The 27742-nt window shown below is 33.9% G+C and overlaps 1 protein-coding gene and 1 long non-coding RNA gene across 10 annotated transcripts in view; one reads left to right on the top strand and one right to left on the bottom strand.

Moving 5' to 3' along the window:
- LOC105663855 (semaphorin-1A-like) overlaps positions 1-27742 on the top strand; it is a 488866-nt gene that overhangs the window by 390891 nt on the left and 70233 nt on the right. For all 9 annotated transcript variants that reach the window (XM_076530709.1, XM_076530708.1, XM_076530714.1 and 6 more), the window contains one exon: positions 4366-4453. In XM_076530709.1, the coding sequence (XP_076386824.1) occupies positions 4366-4453 (88 nt within the window). The remainder of the gene's footprint in view (positions 1-4365; positions 4454-27742) is intronic.
- LOC143264367 (uncharacterized) lies at positions 12855-14053 on the bottom strand. The gene is made up of 3 exons (XR_013038085.1): positions 13570-14053; positions 13303-13486; positions 12855-13219 (listed from the first exon to the last, which is right to left on the bottom strand). It is a non-coding gene; the product is annotated as an uncharacterized LOC143264367 (long non-coding RNA).

Raw genomic sequence — 27742 nt, 5'->3', positions numbered from 1 at the left:
TTCAATGACATAGAAATTTGTTGGTTAAAAGATTTTCAATCCTAGAAATTTATAACTTTGACCTCTGAAAAATTACAAACTTAAAAATTTAGAATTAAGAAGTTATTTTCTAATTTCCAAATTTGTGAATATATTTATTTTACAATCTCAAAATTAAAGAATTCAATCATTCTTATATCCATAAAAATATTAATAATTGTACGTAGCTCCATACATTGCCACAAATACATATACAAGTAAGATTAAAAAAGAGAGAAACCCAGCTAAAAAGAAAAGCCAATATGAAAAAGTAAAAATAGGGGAAGCAATGCAAGTAAATTATCGAGTATCCGTAAATCGATCCCGTTAGATAGAATTCAGGACCATAACTCCGTGCTACAATTTCCGAGGAATCCTCGATTCAACTTTCAACTTCATCGTCGCAATTTGCTTCGTAACTACGTTTCTTTTGTCGTAAGGTTACTTCTCGAAAGGATTATCTCGTTATACGTGTTCTTAGAGGTTCAGACGAACTTCCGGCTTGGCATTATGTACTTTATAAACTTCTTTTCGCCTTGAAGAGATTACATCTGCTCGTAGAGGCTGTTAAACGAGATGTCTCGCGTATTCTTCTCGGGATCTAGGGTTAAGATCGTTTCTGAACTCTCGTACTAACCGGTACGCTACTGGGAATTTCGGGGAAAATTCCCCTAGGATCCTCTTAGTTCAGATATTTCGCGAAACGTCAGGCCGCGGAAATTAGATCATGCAAATACGAAAGGAAATTTTGTGATAAATATTTGACAAGATTCATAGACCGTGGAAACGCTGGATAGCAGTGATTGTTTCAACAATACCGAGCTTATTATTATTTTGAATAATTTACGTGTTGTTTCTCTCGGATGTTACAACGGACCCAGCTAACAAGCAGATATTCAAACAATCTGTTTGCAACGTGCCATTTTAGCTACAGTTACGGCTCCAATTTGCGACCACGATGAACTTATACGACGTCAGGTACATTGTAATCGAGAAACAGGGATATCTGGGAAATTTTAATACAGAGGATTAACCCCTATTTTATGTGGTGAGATATTCGAGTACGCTACATCTCAACTATGAATGTTAAATTTTAACAGTAGAGTTGGAATGTAGCAAATTTTTATCTTGAACACATCTTTATCTTCATTAAGTTTAGGGTTCAATAATAATTATAAAATATTGCTAAATATAAAGAACTGTTAAATACAATATTAAGTGAGGGACATAATTTCTTTATTTTCAAAGTACGGAGACACTTTGGTGTCACGGTAATCTAGCTACCACGACAGAAATCATCCTTTTATTTCCATGCTCCACTCCGCGCTACATAATATTAGCACTTAACAAACCAACTGCTTTTTTCCTTCGTCTTCAGCAGTTTTATCGAATCATCACTGTTTTCAGAAGATTTTACGAAGTTATTTGCGTGTGTAGTATTAAAGAGCGTGATATTTTGTAGAACATTCACCTCGTGAAGTACCTGACAGTGTATCTCGTGAACCCTTTCGTGCTAGCCATTTTCACGGTTACGAAATTACTAAAAAATACTAGCTAAAGCAAAACTGCGGTAGGTGCAACAGACGGATAGTACCACAACTAATGGTAAGGAGAAAAAAACCCAATGTGTATAAAAATGAAAAACTAACGGCTTAATAAAAATTCAAGCGAAAACGTAAATGTACGTGGGCCGTCTTAGGAAGTCAGAATGGAAAAACGTAAATTTACGTGGAACGCTCGTTAAGTGTTAAGGAGAACGTAGATCTTGTTGGTAGAATATAGTAACGAGACTGTACCTCTTATCGATTCTCTACTATTCTACTAATTTCGCGTTGTTGTAGTTTTAGTTGGTCGATATCGACAAGCGTTGGTTGATAACACGATTTTGGGAGGGTGTTATCACTATCATGGCGTTAATTCGTTTTTGTTAATTGTAGGTGTAGATTTGGTAGAATGTGTTTGTGATACTGGAAGTTGTGTTTTCTACTGTAATTGGATTTCGTTGGTAGATAGAAGTGGAAGTTTAGAATATTGGGTTTTGGAAGTTAGGGAGGTTGAAATGTTGGGACTTTGACTTGGAAGCTTTGGAATTTTGGGGGTTTGAAACTTGGAGGGTTTGGAATATTCGAATTTTGCAATTTGTTGATTTTAGGACTTTGAAGATGTAGAAATTTATAGCTTTCGAAATGTGGAATTTTGTAAATTTTGAAATTTAGAATTTTAATTTTAGAATTGTAACTTTGGTAATTGGGAGTTTTGTAATTTTGATGATTTGCAATGCTGTAACTTTGAAGATTTAGAATTTTGTAACTTTGAAATTTTTGAAATTCCATACTCTAGTCTTTCTTATCTGACACTTCAGAATTTTGAAATTCTGTGAAATCTAACGTGACAAAATTAACATATACCTTGCAATACATCCAAATTTATATATGTAAAATAGTCTACACCAATACATAATTACGTATTTATCAAAATAAACGTTCTTAAAACTGCTCTTTCCATACAATTTCTGCACTAACCAATTCATCACATTCTCTAAAGCAACCTCATAAAATAATGATTCTAAACAATTTGAAAGACGTGCGAAGATTAAAAAGTTCCCGTATAAAACTGATGTTCGTTTCATTAAAGAATGATTAGCCGATAATCGCGTCGATAAAAAGAGCGATAACATTAAATTGAATTTCAGTTGAATGACTTCTTTTTTGTTCGTTGGTTTTTACGATGGAGAGAAGGTAAGAAGCGGGTTCACTTTCGCGAGAGGAGTTTCTTACAAAGAAATTTCCCTAGGGTGCTCGATAGCGACGCCTCTGGGTCAGAGTTAGCTTCGTGTAACACTACACCGTATACTCGAGTTCGGTTAATAGTTAGGTGGATCAAATCGATTCGATTTGCCTTAACTGCTACAATTGTATTTGTAACACGACGCTCGGTATAATTAGGAAATTAGTTACTCGAACTAGGTAACCAGAATTCGATAACTTGGAAGGAATCTAATTTCATTTGTCTGCCCCTAAATTGTATGCCTGGACGAACGAGCGTTTGATTACGCTGCATGACTTAAAAATACTGTCGGGAAATCTGAGCAGTCATTCGATTCTTTGATACTGTCTGAAATGAAGTTAGACTGTAATACAAGGGGTGGTTCATGCAACTGTATCAGATTATAACTCCATTACCAGTGCGGATAAAGAAAAACGCCTAAGCAAAAAGAACAGAGTACAAATGGTACAAAATATATTCATGGAACCAATTGTTTGTTAGAAGTACAGTAATACATTCAATTGTACTACTTTTCTTGAATGGAACCACATAATTTTTTACGCAGTTGGATTTTGCCGTTCCACGTAAAAAAGAATTGTACCTGAAAAATGATATCGAGGTATTTTAAGAAAATTTATCGAAGATCAAACGCTTCGTTACTGTACATTTCGGACGCTTTGCAATTTTCATAACTAAGAAAAGGCGATCTATTTATTGTTGCACACTGCATTACCGTTCTTTTAGATCCCACAGAATTTACAGGATTTGCGTAAATCTTATCTTTCAAATAACCACGTAGAAAAAATCGAGGGGATCAGATCGGGCTGGCCAGGATATCTGGTACCGACGAGTTTGCCATACTTATTTTTTAAATATTGTATGATCATCGGTGAACCGTGCACCATCTTGCTGGAAAAACTCCAAATTTGGTTGCCATGAATCTGCGTCTTCGATAACGATATTTTCTTAAAATACCTCGATACACTTTTTTACTATTGTACCCCTGTAATTTTTTACGTAGAGTCCAACCGAGTGAATGATTTCCATTTAAAAAAATAATGCAACTGCACATGAATCCCTGTACTTGGTTTCAGAACATGGTACTTTGAACCATCTTTTTCTGATTTTATGAGAAAATTCGTGGTATGAGATGGAAATTTAAATATTTCTAAATTTAGGAATTTTAAGATTTCTCTTACACAGAGAATATTTTTAATTTTAAACAAATCTTTACAAGTTGAATAATTAAATATTGAATTTTATAGCTATTTTATCGCTATAGTTTATAATAACGAGAAAACTTAAATCGCGACTTTACCCCATTCCTTCGTTAACGCGTTAAGATACCATCTGGGTAATACAGTAGCTAGATGCTATAGACAGCTAAACACCTGTTATTATAAAATGTACAAACACGGCGCAAATGAAGTACATAACCGTCACGTGAAAAATGAAGATGTTGCACGAAAAACACAGGCTGCTAATCGCTACAAATGGGCATATAAGTTGTTAAGCGTTGAACGAAAAGGTGCAACTTTCTCACGCGATTTCTAACCCGATAATTTCTTGTTTATGTTACAGGATGGCGCTTACGTGAAAGAGAGCGAAACGGACGGGCTGGGACTTTGCCCTTACGATCCACGACACAACAGCACCGCTGTATTTGTCGGTGAGTTATCGCTACAACACTTTTTATTCTTTTTTTAACCGGCTGTATGACGGCAGCAACTTCCACGGAATCTAACATTGTTCTAACTCATTATGCGGAAGAATTAATCATGCAGTTCTGATTAATAAAACGGAACGATTAACATTGGCTTTACATGTGTTCGATGAACTTTTAGATTAGATATAAAGTAAGGGGTGAAACGTATGTTGGTTTGTATAATTATTCGGGACGAAGGTTGAGGTGCTTTTTATAGGAGCATCTGAATTTCTGTAATTTTAAATAAATTTGAAAATGTTCATGGGTTTTGAAAGGTTTCGAATTTATAAACTTTCAAATTTCCAAGCAGTCAAATTACCAAATGTTCATATTGTCAATTTTCCAAATTTTCAATTCTCCAAATTCTCAAATTACCAAGTCTTCAAATTTCAAAATTTCCTTATTGACTATTTCCTACATTTTCAAGTCTCGAAATTCCCAAATTTCCAAGTAGTCAAATTACCAAATTTTCATATTATCAGTTTTCCAAATTTTCAATTCTCCAAATTCTCAAATTACCAAGTCTTCAAATTTCAAAATTTCCTTATTGACTATTTCCCATATTATCAAGTCTCAAAATTCCCAAATTTCCAAATAGTCAAATTACCAAATTTTCATATTATCAGTTTTCCAAATTTTCAATTCTCCAAATTCTCAAATTACCAAGTCTTCAAATTTCAAAATTTCCTTATTGACTATTTCCCATATTATCAAGTCTCAAAATTCCCATATTTCCAAATAGTCAAATTACCAAATTTTTATAATATTATCAGTTTTCCAAATTTTCAATTCTCAAAATTCTCAAATTACCAAGTTTTCAAATTTCAAAATTTCCTTATTGACTATTTCCTACATTTTCAAGTCTCGAAATTCCCAAATTTCCAAGTAGTCAAATTACCAAATTTTCATATTATCAGTTTTCCAAATTTTCAATTGTCCAAATTGTCAATTGTCCAAATTTTCAATTCTCGAAATTCTCAAATTATCAAGTCATCAAATTTCAAAATTTCCTTATTGACAATTTCCCCCATTTTCAAATTTCAAAATTCCCAAATTTCCAAGTAGTGTAATTACCAAATGTTCATATTGTCAATTGTCCAAATTTTCAATTGTCTGAATTTTCAATTGCCCAAATTATCAAATCCTCAAATTTTCAAATTTCCTTATTGTTAATTTCCCACATTTTCAAGTCTCCAAATCCCCAAATTTTCAAGTCCCTTAACCCTTAAATGCATGAGTTTCTAATTTTACCAAAAGTTATCAACTAACAAAATACCTTGAAAGCGGTTAATTCAAATTAAAACGAATACATGACGCTATTGTGTATTTGATTGGTGTCTTGCACATATGCAACACTACTCATTGCAGATTTCCTACATTTTGTAAATAATTTATAAGATTAAAACTGGTATGTTGCATTTATACAACTATATGCGTTTAAGGGTTAATTTATCCAAATTCATGTTCGAATTCATTCGCCCAAATTTTCAAATCTCCCATTTTCTAATTACCTAAATTAAATCATACCTTCTAAAATTTTCAAATATCCAAATCATCAAATTCCCAACTTCCGAATTTTAACCTTCTAAATTCCCAAATCCCTAAATTCTTAAATTCCCACATTAACCTGAAAGTTTACGAATTTGACCGACCAATCAAAAGCGAGCGAACAATAGAAATTTCTCCCTCTTGGTCTCCATTTTCCCTACGGAAACCCGACACGCTCTTAACTGAACGGTGAAAGGGGATTGTAATCAATTGAAGTCCTTGTTCGTATCAATAAACAGTATACCACCATGTACCCTAGTGTACAACAGCACACTTCTGATTCATAGTGTACTCGGTTTTCGCATTTCGAGTGACGAGGCTGTAGTATATCGCAAACAATGAATTAGACCCGTAACGAACGAAATCTATTCATATACCGCTCTACATTTGAATACGGTGATACGATCTCGTACATTTTGCGTCAAATCGTTGTGGATATGGATATTCCGAGGCGTTTCATTCGCGTGTATGAAGCAGCTGGAAAAGTCGATACTTCAGGCTGGTAATCATCATACGTTCTGCAAAATTTAATTGAACGCCTTATTTTAATACTGGAACGGTTAACACGAAACTGTTTGCACCTGTACGAATACGTAATAATAGAATATTTTTATACTTGTTAATTTATTACTGTCCCACAAAAGATTTCCACGTTTCGGAGTTGTAACTGTTAATGACAGCAGCAAAAAGTTTTGATTTGACCCGAAATAAAACGAAACGTAAAGTAGGAACTTTCGAAATGGCGTAACAGCTACGAACAAATAAGACTGTTTCTACCAAAAGCAGACATAATGACAGGTCTTTAAGATACTTAATAACGGAATATTTTTTCATTTATTGATTTATTACCGTCTTACAAAAAGAATACATGTTGTGAAATTATAGCTGCTACAACCATAACTATAATAATATAATTAGACACTTTTATTTTTACCGACTGGCAATTTCATTTCGATGATGTATACTTTCATTCTCATCAGAACTTGAACACGAACACTTTTACGCGAATTCCAAATATTCTTCACTTATCGTGGACTACCGAACATTTTCTTTGTCTATAATCTCATCGTGAAGTTCAATTTCATTTTCTTCTCATTCACTTTCTTCGTGCTACATCCAACCGATATCGGACCATTCCACTGGTATTCTTCATTTTTTGTAACGGTTCAGAGACTTTCGATCGTATTGCCATTTTTAGGGCTCGTTATATAAAAAAGAATTAGGTCTATTCCAACGACTATGGTATACATGACCGCGTGAAACAATCACGACTATGTTACGTTGCATGGCGACTATGTTTATGTTGAACCGCCGGATAAGACGTTGCGTGCGATAAAATTTCCTAAGAAAACATCGATAAATCTAAGTATCTAATAAATTCGAGTTTAACAGATTATAGGATACTTCCGCTTTGAGAAGTACCAGTGAAAATGACTGGTATCGGTATAAGTAGCCATGGCACAAAATTATTTCGATTCCGAATAAATGAAGCAAAAATAAAATTTGTTACGTCTTTGATTATCGCTGCAAAAGTCATATCATTGCGGAGAAAATATGCAACACGAATCTTCAAATGAAATTGTAAATCCAGGTGGTAGTTCTAGCGTTAATTATTCAACCGTTGAGAAACTTCGTGATTCTGTTATATAGCACTTTCTTCTTTGATTTTCTTGAATTTTGACGCAAACAGAGAAACGTTGTTTGGTCGGTTTGAATCGAATAAGAATTTGAAAATGAAACTCTAAAACCAGTAATTTTTGTCGTAGCTGAAACACCCATTTGCATTTCAAACACACACGTGATCTTACTCGCATCGCTATTCAATAAACTTGAAATCGAGTCGGGTTAAACTGAAATCTGAAAATAGGAGAAGCTAATCGAGTATTATTCGTTTCGGTCACTTACTATCGCGCACATCTTGTTTACAAGTAATACATCTTAATTTTGCATTTAACCGACACGATAGGTGGAGGCCCGGTGCATAAGGTGTGATCGCGTGACTGAATCGCATGTTAAGTGACCTACTCCAGAAAAAGAAAAGATAACAGACCCCGGGTATAATTCAACCGAAACGACAGAGAAATATGCAGAATAGTGACGCGGTTGTGTCATTGTCTCGCGATAAATTATCGACCAACTATTCGCTAATTTTTCCTGTCATTATCAAATCAAACCTGACAACTCTGACAGCTGTGTGTTTCGCGGAATCTTACGCTCGTTTTCATATCTCAAAGGATATTATTGATCGTACAGGCTCTTTCAAAAGTTTAACACTAGTTTTACGGACATTATATCTCTACGAACACGCGTGAATTTGACGCATGAATACATTTAAAGAAAAACAACCACTTAGAAAGCGATATTATTAAACACTACAAGTAAGAAATGAAAATATGAGATACATATTTATAGAAAGTTTTTATTCAATAATATTTTAATACATTACTTCAATATTCTACATTCATATTTTTACTTCTCTCTACCCTGCGAACTGCGAATTGTACTATGACCCTGGGTCCGAACCCGGCATACCGGCTGAGCCGGCTGCGTGCGATTCCGGACTAGCGAAGTCCGTCGTTTATAAGGTATTGTCAGTGCATTCATATTTATTATTGTTGTAATTTTTGCACGGTTAAAATTAATTTACTAAAAATTTTATTTACATTACGATCGCGTCAAATTGACGCACATCCGTAGAGATAGGTATACCACATAGCAAATTTCAATATTTCAAAGCTTTTGAAGAACATAGACTTCAATATGTATTTACCTCGTTCAATGGACAAAAGTCAGTTCAGGAGATAAAATAAAAATGCGAACGGTTTTTGTAATTTTTTTTTAAAATTCGAAATGCGTAAAAATAATGCGTTCTGCAAACCTAGTGTTAAAGGTCGTTCTTTGTGCAGTGGTTGAGAAATTTTATTATATTTAGACTTGGATTATTGCTCCAGTTATTTCAAAGGATTCCTCAACTTGATTGGTTTTCATTGTGTTAATGTTTCAATTCGTTGAATTTTTTTTTCAAAGAACTTTTATCATTTCAAATGTTTGCGCTTCACATTTTGTACGCGTTTAATTTTCAATTTGAGGGCTCAATTTGTCGAATTTTCAACATGTAAAATTTTAGCAGGAATTCATAGTTTGTTGGATTTCTCATATTTTCATTTTATCAATTTTTCAGAGTTAATAAATTTGTGCGTTAATTTTTCGGCTTGTCGAGTTATTACAAGGTTGAATTTCCAGATCGCTGAATTTTTGTCAAATTCCTGTTCAAAAAACGCGTCACGTTCGTAATCCGCTGAAGTTTCAAAGCATTTCATTTTTATCGCGTCAGATTCTCAATTCCTCGAATTTTTAGCTTGTCAAATTCTCAACGCATCAAATCGTTAACCCGTTGAATTCTGTGCTCATCAAATTTGTGATTAGTCGAATATTAACGTTATCGAATTCTCAGCTCATCAAATGTTTAATTAGTCGAATATTAATATGATGAAGTCTCGGCGCGGAAAATTTTTAACGCATTTATTTCTCAATGCGTGAAATTCCTAATTTATTGAATTCTTAACGTATTGAATTTGCGAATTCCTCAATTTCAATAGGTTCAGTTTTTAGCGATACGTATTGTCAGTGCTAAGCAAGTTAATGAAAAATTTTTAAATAAATTTTAGATAACTTGCTTAAATCTTTCTGAAAACATTCTTTGAATACTTGTGACATTTATCCTTAACTTAATAAGGTTAATGTTAATCTTGAAATTATAACTTTCGTTTAAAAGCAACTGTCCTACAAATGACAAATAAATAAATTTTCATTGCTACGTCGTCTAAGTCGACACGTAAAATTTTTAAATAAATTTTGTTATGACTCTCTAAAGTCTTTTTGAAAAATATACGACAGATTTATTCATCAATATAGTTATGGCTAATCTTGCAAACATCGCTGTTTAAAGAAGCTCCCATATACAATAAATAAATGAATATTCAGCTTTGTATTACCATTCAGTGTTGTGTCAAATCCATCAGAATTGATAACTGCACATTTGCAGTACACCTCGATAAATATCGCATATTTACAGATACTTCATATGAAGTTTATTTTGAAAATAAACTAAGTTCATATTTAAATTGAGATATTTAAGCTTCAATGAAATTAAAAATATACTTATGTATCACTCTTCTAAAGTGTACCTAAGAGAATTAAATTTACAGTTCCTTTTAAAATAATAGCAATCATTTCTGACAATATCGATAATAAATTGAAGACCACTTTTAAAGTCAATTTTTCTATCTAAATATATTTCGCAAAATATTTATGACAACAAGTAAATATTACCAACATCAATTTATTACAACTAACAATAAACTGAAAAATGTCTACTATCAAAATTAATCGAAGTAGTGTTGCAAAGATTCGCGATACCTCTAAACGCAAAAGCGATATCTATCGTTTCCTCCGCAGAAAGCATATTCGATTTGAACGTTCGCCGGCAGATCCACTGACAGTTTCGATTGGATAGAATGCCGTTTTTTTTCCCCCGGTGCAAGATTAATACCGGAATTATTGCAGGATCGTTTTCAATCGAACGGTTTCGAACGTCAGCTGCGCTGAAGTTGACAAGTATCTTTTCCACCGGATATCGTAAATAGAAGACGAATAGGCGTACATGTACCCGTTGGGGTTGGGTCGATTTTATAACATCGTAACCGATACCCTGGCCACCCCTTTCGCCTCGTTTGTATCTCTTATATCCTGTGTCAGAGTTTGACTGAAATATAGTCGAAACGTTAGATCGTGCTCCCGATTACCGTGTTCCGTTCGTTCCTTTTTTTTCCCACCAATCGTTGATGCTGTACAGCTGATATATTCCGGTTTCGTCTGGCGGTTTGAAAAGGACGGACAAGGAACAGGCCGGAAATCGAAAACGAGAAATTTATTAGAGCAGAAATGGAGACTTTGATTCACGGTTTCCTTGCGACGAAATATTTGTCTCCGTGCATTCAGCTACATATACACCCGGATCGGGTTTATTCCCCTTTTTCTCGGATTTTGATATCCGTGTCTCGTCAATCTCCCGGCTATCGTACAGAATCGGCGTATTTGTCCGTCGCGTCGATGTATCGATGTTCCGATACGCGAGGACAGAAGGGCCGTGGAGGGGGAAAATAACACACGCGAAAAGATATCCGAAGCTTCTCCTTCCATATCGCGTCTATCTTGATGAATGACGGGAACAATGGGACGTCATAAATCAAGTTCTGCGTAAACACGTGAATAGGGAAATCATAAATATTCAACGGGTATCCTTCGGTGCGTTTTAATCGGCACGCTCGGGGAGGAAAACGGGACAAGATGGGAGCGTCGATGCTCGATTATAAGGGAATAATAACGCATTTTAAATGGATTATCGGCCAGAAACTCGTAACTCATAATGTGAAATTTTCTCGTTGAGTGTGCGAGATTTATAGGTGCGAGAGGTGGAGGCGTATTTGATCAGAGGATCGTTTGTGAACTGTTAACACCATACGGTTTTTCTCTCTATCTTCCGACCATTTTATTTTTTTAATGGTTTTAACTCCTTGATTTCTTAGACAGAGTCATTCACAGCTAGTTATTGATACAATGTTAAGATTGTTCAGTTATTAATATTAATATCTAAGTGAATTGCAAGTGTAATTCGTAATTTGCCGCGCACACGGAGGATAACAGGTGCTCGCGCATGCGCGGACCTGATAGAGGCCCCGGCAGGATCTGCGCGCGCACTTTGAATCTCCCTTCGGAACAAACACGAAGAATGTTCAAAAGTTGCTTACATTTTTAGCAGTTGATTATGAAAATTGTTAGAACATTGGAAAATTTAATTGCGATGAAAATATTTAATTTGTCACTTGCTACTAAAACATTTCTACATGAACTGATCAAGTCAAAACCCAAGTGAATAAACCCATTCTCTACATCATATATAGATTACAAAAAGCCCCGTAATAAGCAGCATAAATAAATTTATTTTCTGGCGAAACTTCTGTGACAAGCTAAAAGCGTACCAAACAACTTGGATTAATTGAATCTAGCTTGAACTCAGAAAAGTTTTATGAAGTTCGGAATAAATGATTCTCTGGCAAGTCCGACGTATACTAAATAAATGATCGAAATTCCGGTCCCTTTTCTTGTACAGTTTTTTACCACCGGACTAATTGCGATATCGTTATACCTGCTAATTCAAATTACGAAACGAATATCCGTTTATCGTTTCGTTCGGTATTTTGCAGCTGTCCTCGGTATTTTATTTTATTATCATCCACGGTTCACACACGCACGGATTTACGATTATCGCGGTACGTCTGTGTGTTCTGTAACAAAGAGATAGAATTCTAGACATGTTTTCACGTGTGCGATTGTAGGCCACGCTCGTAAATATCGCTATCAAACGTTCCTTTTCCTCGAAAGCCTATATTTTATGAACGTGGGCGTGCTCTGTTAACAAACATCGACCTGAGTGCCTCGCTTAGCGAATTGTATCTGCTTTAAAAAATCATTACTGGCCACATCTTGGTCCACGATTTACTCGGGCCGTGTCGTTTCAGAATTGATATATCGAGTGTTGCACTACCTCGGGTTACAGGACGATATTTCTATCGGTTTTGATAACATCCGAAAATTTTTAACGAGTTTTACGCCGGGGTATTGTGGTTTAACGTGATACGTTGAGTAAATCGCCTCTGTTTTTATTAAATTGTGGTCAGTGTTATTTAAACACTAATCCGTGTGGGAAATTATAGAATATGTATACAAAGAATTTGGTGTGATAATATTCATATGATTTGGGTAAAAAGTAATTTTTGAGCGAATAAATGTACGAACCGTTTGAGAACAAATTTTATCGGGCTTTATTTACGGAAATACGAAACTTAATTATTTGTGTTCCCACCGAATTGTATTGAAAAATCGATTTAATACACTTTCGGTTCTATTTTCTAATATATCTACCTACACGGTTTCATATAGTTGCAAGTTTTAGGTCATCTACATTTGAATATGACGATTATTTGAAAAACTTCGTACCAATATTTCCAATAAATTTTCTATGCGATTAACGTCGGTGGAACGTGCGAGCCAATATAATAACCAAATATTTCCGGCAAATCATCTTAATGTGTGTGCAGATTTATGGACCGTTGCATTATCCTGCATGAAAATTAAATTTTCGTTGCGGCGCACTGTTCAACAGAGCTTTAAATAATTTTCTAACATATCGGTATAATTATTACTGTTCATTCCGTGGGAAATAAATGCTACGGAGCTTTTTCCGAGAACGGAGAAACACCGCCAAACCATACTCGAATCAGAGGTTGCGTTTCGAAAAACATTTCACATCTTTTCGTATATCGCGTCCATACGGATTAAAACCATCTGGCCCATGTAAATTGAATTTTTCTCGTTGCTGAATACAACCTAAAAAAAAAAACAAATTGTAACTACAAAACATTCGTTTCTTATAAAATAAATATTTTTACTAATGTTTTTCCAATTCGTACTCGTGTTTGCTTTAGCGAATGAAAGTTTCGCTTTATCTTCGTTTTTCGGTTGTGTCGATATCGTTTTCGCCGTAATAATGTGCGGAGATGTTGCAGTAGTTCTTTGGTTGGTTTTTGCAACATTTAATTTGTAACCTCGCAGTTGAATGACACTGTCGAGTTAGAAGCTAATCGTAGAATTTCACGTTCGAGGAGACAGTTTTGGAGGTTGATCTGAACGCTTCTCAGCATAATTACGTGTTTTAGTGACATAATAGATAATAGCACTTTTTGAACCTATTTGTTTAGCAACGTAACCTTTTCCTCCAACGCAAAAATCATCGATCATCTTTTCTCTCTGAAAGTTCTTTTCCACAAGGTATTTCACTTTTAACCTTCATAAAAGAATGTTTCGAATGTAAAATGAAACAAATAAAAGTTACACAATGAATTTGTTTACTTTCGAAGCTCGATATCTGTGAAAAGAGAAAATACAAGGCTTTATTTATGAAACGATTGAAAATCAGGTTTTATGGAATCCAGCTTAATATTTACTTTAATACGTCAATTTTAGTTTACACAATTTTTTTACATGAATTTACACTATGAATTGATATTTGATCATCACAGTTTTGTACTGAAAGCTCAGATCATTAAAAACGTGGGGTTATGCAACGCACTGTATTAATTTTGTGTCGATGTCATACTTTTTGACACTTCAGATTAATCGATGTCCTTTATAATTGATTACATACGTTACAGTAGGTGTATTATTATAACATAGTAACTGCTGTATTATCACGATACAATACCCGTTAAATTATTGTAATACAGTCAAAATCAATTCCGTAATCCGTAATTGTTCGCACGAGTTTGAATATTGAAGGTCCAAAAATGTTGAAATGAGAAAATTTCATTACTCATTCCCATTAATTGCCATAAATTAGTACCAAACGATGGTATAAGCGATACTGAACATATAATTACATTTATCAGTTACATTAATTCTAGTCATAAATATTTTAGTCTGTGTATTCTGTAACATCAGTCTGTTTCCGGGATTGTGCATTTCGAGACAGTTTCAAATACCAGTGGATACATTTAATGATTCCGTTGATATTTTCCTGGTATTAGGTGAATTCCGGCGAAATTTCAGACAGGATGCTGAATTCTATGCAATCGAATATTCAGAAACATCGGCAAAATCATACAGGGTATTGGAGCGTTTAAGGGAACATAGACAACAGAGTTCTATTGAACTGTCGAACTAACATGGAATACGTTCATCATAATATGATTATGACAAGTAGTTGTTTTTGTAGTTACAGTAATTACTGATGTGATAGACAGTAATTGTTATTTAGGCATTTGGTTATTGTAGTTTGGATTATGTGAAGACGGTGGTAGTCAAAACCTCGACCGTTAGGGTCCAGTCACTTAAAAGCCCGACACCTATAACCCCGACAGCTAAAATCCCAACACTTATAATCCAAACAGCTAACGTCCCGACACTTATAATTCAAACAGCTAAAATCCCGACAGCTGAAGTCCCGACATATATAATCCCGACAGCTAAAGTCCTGACACCTATAACCCCGACAGGTAAAATCCTGATACCTATAATCTCAAGAGCCTAAAATTCCTCCAGTTAAAATTCCAACTAACCTAACATAATCTAACGATTAATATAATATGTCAGAATCTATCTTTGCACAAAATACTTATCTTTCTTTTTACTCATTCTACAACTTTTTCAAACATTCCTGCAAAAATTGTTTTTCACAAACTACAGCTTAAAAAAATATTACACCTAATTTCAAATATTTTAGGATGAATTTACTTTTATTTATCTGTCTGTTAGTCAAAAAATAATATTAAAAATTTTGCTCAGAGATGTAGAATAATTCCCTGAAAAAGATGTGAATGATATAAGAAGTCGAAATCGAGCAACAAAGGTACACATAGGAAACGTGTTGCACTACACAACCGGAAACATATTTTGTTCACGTATGCAGTATGTCAGAATACAGAATGGTCCTGCAACGAGTGCATCCGTTTCCGGAAAGCGATCATGCATTATCCGAGAACCCAAGTCCACTGCAAAAACAGTTTCGTATCTTTTGGTTTATTAAGGTATTCCTATTTAATTTCGTTGTTGTGTTTTCCGTAAATTGGGTGTCTTATCGTTCTGTTATCGCTGAAGCTTGCACAATAATGTTTACGGAGAATTAAAGAGTGGAAAGGGAAAGGTGCAATTTTAACAAGAATTGCTTTTTCGTTGTAAAGAGTATTTGTGTGATGTCCGGTGTGGATAAATGTGGATGGAAATTTTATTACGATTCAGTGCTTTTATGAGGAGTCGGTTTTAAAATATTTTGTGGGTTAGTTACATTTTTGGGAATATAGAACTGTTTTTTCTTTTATGGAGAGCTAGTTTTGGTATTTCAAATAGTATTTATTCATTTATATAATAAGTATGATATGTAACGAATAGGTAAGTATTTGTTAGGATACAGGATGTCTCACAATTAGTGTAGGTTCCTGGAATGGGGAATAGCTGACGTGATTCTGAATAAGATTTCCCTTTGCTGAAGTGGAGTTTGAAGCTTCGTTTTTGAATTATTAAGGAAAAACACAGACCAATCAGAGCGCGAGGATTATTACACGTTGGATTACTACACGTTAGTTAACTACGCGTTAGATTCCTACGGTTAGAATTACCACGCGTTGCATTACTACACATTGGACTACTACGCGTTGAATATCCACGCTCTGGATTACTACGCGTTGGATATCCACACGCTGGATTGCTACGCGTTAGATTACCACGCATTAGATTCCTTTGCTTAGAATTACCACGCGTTGCATTACTACGCGTTGGACTAATACGCGTTGAATATCCACGCGCTGGATTACTACGCGTTGGATATCCACACGCTGGATTACTACGCGTTGAATATCCACACGCGGGATTACTACGCGTTAAATTACCACGCATTACATTCCTTCGCTTAGAATTACCGCGCGTTGCATTACTACGCGTTGGACTACTACGCGTTGAATATCCACGCGCTGGATTACTACGCGTTGAATATCCACGCGCTGGATTACTACGCGTTGAATATCCACACGCGGGATTACTACGCGTTAAATTACCACGCATTAAATTCCTTCGCTTAGAATTACCACGCGTTGCATTACTACGCGTTGGACTACTACGCGTTGAATATCCACGCGCTGGATTACTACGCGTTGAATATCCACACGCTGGATTGCTACGCGTTAGATTACCACGCATTAGATTCCTTCGCTTAGAATTACCATGCGCTGCATTATTACGCGTTGAATTACTACGCGTTGAATATGCACGCGCTAGATTACTACGCGTTGGATATCCACAGGCTGTATTACTACGCGTTGTATTACTGCGCGTTGGATTACTATACGTAAGATTACAATGCGTTGCAATACCACGTGTTGCATTACTACGCGTTGGATAACTATGCGTTATTCGAAGCTGCTGCTCTCGCGTCTGCGCACGCGTAATCCTCGCGCTCTGATTAGTCCGTGTCTTTCCTTAATAATTCAAAAACGAAGCTTCCTCTTCATTTTTGCAAAGAGAAATCTTATTCAGAATCATGTCAGCTACCCCTCATGTCATGGACCTGCATTAGTTGTGACACATCCTGTATAAATACTAATAAATGTTATTTATTTTGATATATCTTGCTATTAATAATTCATAAGTGCATAGTGTTTATTTAGTTAGTGCATCTCTTGCAGCTGTTAGGATAGAAACCAATATAAAATTGATGTTTTTAATTTTTAATAAGTAATTGACAAATTATAATAAATCAATACTTGTTAGTATACAGATAATAATAAATATTATTTTATATATGCTGCTATTAATAATTTATAAATACACTATTTATCTGTTTGATTTTTGCAGCTGTAAAGTCCAATCAAAAAGTTGATATTTTTAACTTGCAAGTATTTGATAATTTATAATAAATCAGTTTGTTAATTTTTAAATAATAATAAATACTAGTTTATCGTTTTTGTTGCTATTAATGATGCATAAATAAATACAGTATGATCTCTTCCATGAAAAAAGAGACTAATCAGAAAGTTGGTGTGCCTGATTTACTCGTAAATTATTGGCTGTACAAATAAATATTTGAAACAAAAGTAGTTGGTATCCCGAGGGACATACAGTAATCGATTTGTTTTTACTTTGCTTTTTAATCAGGATACCAAAGTCGACTCTGTGTTTTTAAATAGAACCGTATATTCCTTTTCATGTAGATCAATTCTTCCGTAAAAAAGCATTGAAGCACGATGTTAAAAAATTCAACAATCACTCGGATGTTTTTAATTAAAAAATCAGATGTTCCCTGCGTAAATGGGGAAATATGTTGGAAATTATTATTTCTTTTTTAATATTGTACTGTTATGCGTTTTTACGTAAAATATAACATGAAACGAATGTAATTTTTATTACCAATGTTTTTCGTGTTTGATTGAAATTGTGATATTAGATGTGTCATTTATGTAATTATAAAAATCAGTTTTTATTAAAGTTTAATTAGAATTTTTTTAAAATATACTCGTGAAAGTGGTTTATAATTTTTGTTAAATTATTTAAAATTCAAATAATGTTTAACCACTAATAACAAGATAATTGAGAAGATAATTAATAACAAAATTGTTGTACATTTCTAAAAGTCATAAATTAGATTAGATAATGGTTATGAATGTATAAATATATTTAACATTTTAACGCAGGAAGAAATGAACGCATCACCATATATTTTGCATTTAAAGATAGTAGCAATAATTTAGAGTGCACTATAAAAATCCTGCAAAATTAAAAACGTTGATATCTCAGACTGCAAAATTAATTTATTAACTTTCAAAGTGTAAACAAGTTTATTTAAGCATGTGTGAAATATTTGTAGGTATTATTGAAAATTTATGTAATCAAATTATAATTTCAATTATTTTATTTATTTAAAAACAGGAGGAATATTTGTAGGAATTATTAAAAATGTGTAAAATCAAATTATAATTGCAGTTATTTTATTCACTGTGTAATGTATAACCATAGTCAAAATTACTAGTAGATAAATAATAACTTCTTAAAAATTCATTTAACGTTAGACTTTTTAACTTTTAAAGTTGCTGTTTGCAAACAGTCAAGTCACCTTTGAGAGTATTAAAAAATTAAATAGAAAATTAATAATTCATAAACCGAAGAAGTTGCATCGTAAACAAAAATTTCCAAAAATTAAATATTCAAATATTCAATATCGACGACAAAAATCAAAGATGCCAACATTAAATCTGCATTGAAAGTATCCGATATTATAATTTCATATACATGTTATAAATTTCGCCAATAATCTCCTTTTTCCACAAAATTGAAAAAGACAGGCTTCATGAAATATACACGATTTACGAAGTATTGATTTATGAACCGTTGAACATTTTTCCCACGCCAAAGGAATAAATAAAAAATTTCCAAACCAGTTTGTAATTTAACGTAGACGCGTTGAGTCGACGTATTTACATATATCATAGATGTAATTACTATATATTTGTTCATTTAACATTTCATCAGACGGCAGAGGAAAATTTATCGTTCTAATAAGGCTTTAGGTAGTCCTGAAATTACGGTACGTGCACGTCGACTCTCTCATTTATTAGAACAAGCAAATGAGCCCGACGTATTCATACGTCGCTTGAATAATGACTATTTATGACGTCTACACGATATGTATATACGGTTGATAATACCATAAGGAGTCTGCATATTCGGGACAAAGTACGTCATGATTATCACCGGCAACAGAATATGTTCACGGTCTCATCAAATTTCCAGTTGATACGGTTTAATTTGCAACTGCATCATTCATCATGCGTCTAACGAAATACGCGTTTCACTATAACACTGTTATAACCCATTTTTTCCTTTACGTTCATTGTTCGTGGTTTTGTTGCTTTTTTAAAGTTGAATGATATTTTGGGATTTTACTTTTGGAAATGGAGATTGAATAATGTAGTTATTGTTTAAACTTTCTGGTTGTTAATGCAATTTTTTTTAGACTTGAATGAAATGAGATTTCAGTATTTTATCTTTGAAAATGGAGATTAAATAATGTAGTGATTGTTTAAATTTTCTGGTTGTTAATGCAATTTTTTTAGACTCGAATGAAATGAGATTTCAGTATTTTGTCTTTGAAAATGAAAGTTGAATAATATAGTAGTTATTGTCTAAAATTTTTGTCTAGTTATTAATGCAATTTTTTCATACTTGAATGAAATAAGATTTCAGTATTTTATCTTTGAAAATAGAAATTTAATACTGTAGTAATTATTGCTTGAAATTTTTGTCTAGTAACGAATGTAATTTTTTCAAGCTTAAATGAAATGACATTTCAGTATTCTACTTGTGAAAATGAAGATTGAATAACATGATAATTATCGTTTGAAATTTTTATCTACTAATTGATTTAGTTTTTTTTCTTTTTTTTTTGTAGAAATTGTGTTACTATGTAACACAACCAGTAGTCCCTTAAATTTTTATTCATTAATTAGCATGGTATTTCACGGTAATTAAACTCTGTGAACTGTTAATTGCACTTTCTGCGTCGCGTGGAATAATTCGTTTTCAAAATTGGGTATTTCAAATGGAAAATGAAATTCGATAATTGCTTGTAGCAATATTCGGTAATTAATATTTTTAATTTTCGTGAAGTTGTGGCTATTATGTCCTTGAAATCTGACAATTATGACTACTTCCCTCGACTCTTCGTTTATTAAGTAATGTACATTAAGCAATGAAACTCTATAAATTCTTAATTGAATGTTTTGTGTCACAGGATATTTGTTTTCTGTATTGATAACGAAGTTTGTTAATTGATAAACTAACAAGAATACAAAGAAATCAAAATCGGGATTAATTAATTACTTTATGTACAAGAATCATTGAAATACATATTGTACAAATTATCATAGATTGAATTTACAAAATATTGAGCGCAAAATATTACCGTTTATCGTCGAACAAAACGTTAGGAAATATAATTGATTTTTCGAATGTAATTTCTGTGTCTTGCAAGAGCGAGCCAGATAGCTAGCTTCTTCAACCGACAAGTTAATAATGAATATTCGAGCCTCACCCGAGTAATGTTCGCAACACGCTCGGGCCTTTCTGACTTTTCCCGAATACTACCCTTATCTACCATAGCGGCTTTACTCCTAGACCAGCCTAAAGGTCGCGGAGATCAACCAAGTGGTTCTCCGTCCACTGTCCCTCACTACCGGAGACGTTCGACATCTCTCTGTCAGGGTCATACCGGCCTCAGGGCGATACATACAGTACCTCCCCTAACCGTGGCTTGAACGGCTCCAGGTTCGCCGAAGCGCCCCTATGCACGCAAGGAGATCGCCAGCTATGCATCGCTTTTCAGAAATTTACAAATGTTATCTCGCTCGCTCTTTCTTCGCTCTCCGCTACAAATAAACTTATCGCTACCTTCGCAATGACAATACAATCGCACACAATTCGCAACATAACGAATAACCATGGTTATTTTACATTCTGAACATACGTAACTCAAACTCACACAATTTCACTTAAATCTAAATAAAATTAAATAATTCTTCGGGGAGTATTTAACAATGTATATAAAACTACACGCGTAGCAAAAAGAAATTGTTGTATTAACCCTTGTACACTCGAAGGTATTTTTGCTTTTGCTAGATATCGACTTTAAAAAATTTTACTAAAAATGTTTGCTGAATTCTTTCAAAATTACTATTATTCTATTATTAATTACCACTATGTTTCATTATGTTTGCACACCTACGTATAATATTACAGATTTATATTATATGATACATATTTTAAATAAACACGTTGAATTTAAAATAAATACGTGCGTCCACCTAAAAGTTATGCATAATTTATTGCGAATCCTTACGAATTCAATAAAGATTCCGGCGCATAATGGAGTTGAAAAATTTTGCCCAGCGGTCAGCGACGTGTTCAGTAATAAAATATGAAGAATGTCATATGAAATGTGAGCATTGTTACCTTGTTTCAACGCTTTTCCACGACCTTTTCCGTGCACGTAAACTTCCCGTGCTTTCCTCTGGCAGTAGCTAATAAAATTTCTATTCAATTAAACTCTGTTAAAGCGAAGTTGCAGGCGCTGTAACAGTATCGCCTCGGTATTAACCTTCTTATCTCACACTCTCGGTAGTTCGCGTTAAATTCTCGGATACCTTTAAATCCGTTTAGAAAATTTCCAAACTTCATCATCTCTTCTGATGGTACCATGAACCGAGAGAAATATGGGACGAAGTAATAATTAATCTGTCGTAATTAATTTTTGGTAGTCGTAACTTTGATTATGATGAAGTATGCAAATTCGAAATTGGTAAGCTTCTCTGCGTAATTGTTTACGAATCGTTATTGTTGCTTCGGTTTTATCAAAATGTTTGCGTATCAGTTTTTATAAATAACGATGATACTCGACTCGTAATTGATCGTGGATAAGAGGTGAATCAGCATACATTTATGCATAAAATGTCTCTGTTGATTTTGACGATACGACTGCCTCGGGGAAAAAACGGTTTATTTGCCAGGAACAAATAACACGATAAAGATTATTTTTACCTCGGAGTGGTGTTTTCGAAATTTTTCGTTGATTCAAGCTTTCTTTCGGACAGAATTTACACATTATTTTGATTGCGATTATCCAAATTTACTTTGGTTAAGGTATTTCTCGTTTTTGGAGAAATGGAGCGGTTAATATTTTAATCTTGTAGCAAATTAATTAGTAGTTAATTCTTTTGCGTGTTAGTATTATTAGCAATCGTTTGTTACGTCACTGAGTGAATAATGTAGTGTAGGTTACTGTCAAGTTATTATACATTCAATAAATCATGACAGAAAAGTATCATGAAACTTGACTTATGACATGTCAATTTAAAGCTTGAGATCTGTTGAAAATTACTGTATAAATGCACCGTTAATACTTTTAGCATGAACAAAATTATAAATTTCAGAAGTAGAACTAGTCTAGCTTTATGTAACTTAATTTTCCATTTTTAAAGGTACCACTTCTAACACGAATTCACGACAGCAAAGTATCACGAAATGACACTTGTGATACATGGATTTGAAGCTTGAGATTTACTGAAAATTGCAGTGTAAATGCACCTTTAATAACTCTGGTGCAAACAAAGTTATAAATTAACAAAGTAGAACTAATCTGCATTTACATACCTCTTGTTCCAATTTTGAAAGTGCAAATTCTAACGCGAATTCATGACAGAAAAGTATCACGAAATGGCGCTTGTAATATACGGATTTAAAGCTTGAAATATACAGAAAATTATGGTATAAATGCCCTTTGAATATTTTTAATATAGCAAAAGTTATAAATAATAAAATCAGAGCAGTTATCTATTATCGAATGGTCTATGTATTACAAAAGGTATAAAATTTAACATGAAATTCATGACAGAAAAGTATTACGAAACTACACTTATTATACGTTATTTTATAGTTTAAGGTGTACTGAATATTACTATATAAATGCACCACTGATATTCTTAACCGAACAAAAGTTAGAAGTTAAAGAGGAGTATTATTCAATACCAAACGGTTCGTTTCGACAGGAACAAATTCATGACATAAAAGTATTTCAGAATAGCACTTACGCTACATCTATTTAAAGTTTAAAGCTTACCGAAATCGACTACCCAAAGGTTTCATTACTATTCTTAACGCAAAATGGCCGGTTGCCAAATGCAATAAACGATGATTCGTGACTTCGGACACTTTAGGTTTTGCAAGAATACAAAGAGAGCAGTAAACGGAAACGTGGGATCGAACTAAATCTCGGATCAAAGAGGATCAATGATCCGCTCTGTTGAAACTGGTAAATCCATCAGCGTTACAGGGTTAAACCCTAAATACGCGACGCACGCTTAGATTCGTAATACCTAAGACAAGGTTTCCGATCCCAGCCGCTAGTATGCACATCCGAGGCTGATATCACGCATATTACACGTGTTGCAACTATACGTGATCCTGTTGTTAGATCAATCTTGTTGGCTGGTTAATATCGGCAGGGTGAATTGAGGATGAGGAATTTCGGGAATTTTGAAATTTAATTATTTCGCGGTATTCTTTTGAAACTATGTTCTCTTTGCAAACCCTGCATATCATCACAAATTAATACGAATGACAAGTGCAATCGATTTTTACTTTGTTTATACATTTATTACATGCACAGTTTTACAATTTTATTACATTTATTCATTCATTAACTTTACACGGAATTTTTATTATATTTATACATTTAGTACATTCATACATAATTTTTGTTGTATTTATTTATTTATTACAATTTTTATGACATTTATACACTTCTACATTTAGTATATTCATCCACGATTTTTATTGTATTCATATATTTATTACGTTCATATACAATTTTTATGACATTTATTCATTTATTACATTCACATACAATTTTTATTATATTAATATATTTAGTATGTTCATCCACAGTATGTTCACACACAATTTTGATCATATTTATACATTTATTAAATTGATTAATAATTGATGATAATTTGAGTGTTCTGTACGATTGTATAATATATGAGTGTATTTCATATTAGGTGTATAATTTATATTAGCCCATCTAATTATCCTTTGCTTCAAAACTGTAGTAATTATAAAATGGGTTTATTGTTAAATTCGATAAATTATATCCATTATTAAATAGGTATGAGAAAATATGCCTAGTAATTTGCCCCTCTTCCAAGCGAACTGTCCAATTAAAGGGAATCCGTTAATTAAGCTCGAAAATTTCATGTTAATGCAACAGCCTCGGTCCTCTGCTTCATTAAATAATCCCCTGCGCAGTGTGTTAATAACGTTAATACAAAGTACATGGCTGATACGAGGCGTCTGCCTCTTTAACACCTCTAATTGATTAAAGGAAGCGCCTATCGAACCGAACGATCCTATTGTATAATAAAAGGGAGTTAAAATCAAATTTCTGAGAGCGTATTCTGGTCCAGACAAAATAAATTTCACACGAGCCAAGTGGTTTCCTTCATTCTCATCAAGCTACCCAATTAATTACGTATAAATCTTCGAACCGATTCAGTTATTCTATAGGGAGAGATCCGTTAATTAGCGCAACGCCGATAAGTCTGTGTTAACGACGGAAATTAGATTAATCTGCTCGTAAAATACACTTGACGTGTTGTTTAAAAGAAAATACTTAGAGGGATTATGGGTAATCCATCTAAGTGAATATACTAGTTTTTGGTAATTTTCTATTGGAATTAGAAATAATTGTAAAAATATTTCTTGTAAATAAAGATAATACGAATGTTTCTTGGTTTAAATATATGGTCTTTTGAAAATTTTGGAATAAGTTTAGGAATTTGTAAGTTTACTAACATTCGAAATATCAATTTCAAGCTAGATTATTTGTTAATCAATGTTTAATCATATTTTCATATAGTCTTGTTCTTATTTCTACATCGTTACATACAGGTACTTCAAATTTCGCGCCAAAACTAACTCTTCTGTCATTACCCAATATTCGACAACATTAGAAGCTAGATATCTGTAATTATTATTTAATAAGCACAGTTAATCACATCTTCATATATTCTTATTTATAGTTCTGTATTTAATTTCATTTGTTAGTATACAAGTATTCAAATTTCGCGCCAAAACGACATCTATCAATACTCATATCTGAAATAACAATTTGAAGGTAGATATTTCTAATTATTGCTTAGTAGACATATTTAATCATATCTTTGTATATTCTTGCTCATATTCCTTCATTCAATAATCTCTACTACTATCCATATATTTAAATTGCGCGTCAAAATCAAATCTATCAGTACCCAACATCTGAAATGTCAATTTGAAGCAAAATATATCTAACTATTATACAATGAACTCAATTAATTACAGTTTCGTTATATTCATGCTTATATCTCTACGTTCAATAACATCTACTACTATCCATACAATTCAAATTTCGCGCCAAACGTAAATCTATCAGTACCCAACATCTGAAGTGTCAATTTGAAGCTAGATATATCTAACTATTATCCAATGAACTCAATTAATCACAGCTTTGTTATATTCATGCTTATATCTCTACGTTCAATAACATCTACTACTACCCATACAATTCAAATTTCGCGCCAAACGTAAATCTATCAGTACCCAACATCTGAAATGTCAATTTGAAGCAAGATATATCTAACTATTATCCAATGAACTCAATTAATTACAGCTTCGTTATATTCATGCTTATATCTCTACGTTCAATAACATCTACTACTATCCATACAATTCAAATTTCGCGCCAAACGTAAATCTATCAGTACCCAACATCTGAAGTGTCAATTTGAAGCTAGATATATCTAACTAGTATCCAATGAACTCAATTAATCACAGCTTTGTTATATTCATGCTTATATCTCTACGTTCAATAACATCTGCTACTACCCATATAATTCAAATTTCGCGCCAAACCTAAATCTATCAGTACCCAACATCTGAAGTGTCAATTTGAAGCTAGATATATCTAACTATTATCCAATGAACTCAATTAATCACAGCTTCGTTATATTCATGCTTATATCTCTACGTTCAATAACATCTACTACTACCCATACAATTCAAATTTCGCGCCAAACGTAAATCTATCAGTACCCAACATCTAAAGTGTCAATTTGAAGCTAGATATATCTAACTATTATCCAATGAACTCAATTAATCACAGCTTTGTTATATTCATGCTTATATCTCTACGTTCAATAACATCTACTACTATCCATACAATTCAAATTTCGCGCCAAACCTAAATCTATCAGTACCCAACATCTGAAGTGTCAATTTGAAGCTAGATATATCTAACTATTATCCAATGAACTCAATTAATCGTATCTTTGTATATTTTTACTTATATCCTCACGTGCAGTAACATCTATTATTCTTTATATAATCAAATTTCGCGGCAAAACATGAACCAAAGTCCTCCGTCAGCGGCCAACATCCAAAAGTATAGTTTCCCTGTAGAATATGAAAAAACAGAGTCCATATGAGGAATACAGGATAGTCTGTATTCTAATCGCCTTCCTCTAAAGGGAAGATAACTGCAATATGAAAAAACAGTGCACGAAACATCGCAGTCGGCCGAATTCAAGTAAAGCCCGATCCAGGAGCCACCGTAGGGTCTCCTCGACCCCGTACGTAACCAGTCGCGCTAATAACGGCCGGCACAAAGAAACAGCCACGTAACAGGAAGTTTCTTCGTTCACTCGTTGGGTATTACCGGCACGACGTCGTCAGTGTGTAGCGGTGGTTCGCCGTTGCAAGGCTCAACGTAGATTTGTAGCCTGCAACGAGCACGTTCATCCCCTAAGTCTAACGTCTACTTTGGCCCGGTTATATATGACCAACGGCGGATGCTATATACACTTATCGCGCGCATACGTTGGCCAGCCTCAAATCCCATCGTGCTTTTTGAACGTGAAATATGGAAGCCCCGCGAGCACGCCAACGACTAAACCGACCGCCATACACGGCCCCTTTTCGAGGATCTCCGTTCGAGGGAGTATCGCGGGAAATGTAGTCTCTCTGTGCGAACCACGCATGGACAAGAAGGATGAGTAGCACGGATCTGGCCACGGCTTCTTGCGGGATTCCGCGAACGAGCTTTCTATACGACACCGCAACGAAATTGCTCCACTACGTGAGAGCTCCTGCTGCCCGGATTTGACAACTCTGTCGGGATCATTTGGTAGTCGTCGCTTTGTGCTGAGAATTTGATTAACTGGGAATCTGATCGGCTGGGAGTTTGATGGGTTGGGAGTTTGACCATCTAACAGTTTGATGAACTGAGAATTTCATTTACTCAGAACTTGGGAACTTTGTGGGAGTCATTTGACAGGGATCACTCTGTAGAGAGAATTTGATCAGATAACTTCGTCGGAATCATTCTATAGCGATCTTTTTGCTAAGAATTTGATGAACTCAGAATTCGACAGTTCTATTGAAATAATTTGATAGGGGTCACTCTGTAGTGAGGACTTGCTTAGCAGAATTCGACATCTTTATCATAATCATTTG

Source organism: Megachile rotundata, chromosome 4 (assembly GCF_050947335.1).
Source record: "Megachile rotundata isolate GNS110a chromosome 4, iyMegRotu1, whole genome shotgun sequence".
In the NCBI taxonomy this organism is placed as follows: domain Eukaryota; kingdom Metazoa; phylum Arthropoda; class Insecta; order Hymenoptera; family Megachilidae; genus Megachile; species Megachile rotundata.
Note: the sequence above shows the minus strand (reverse complement) of the source record. Positions and strands in the feature narration are given on the sequence as shown.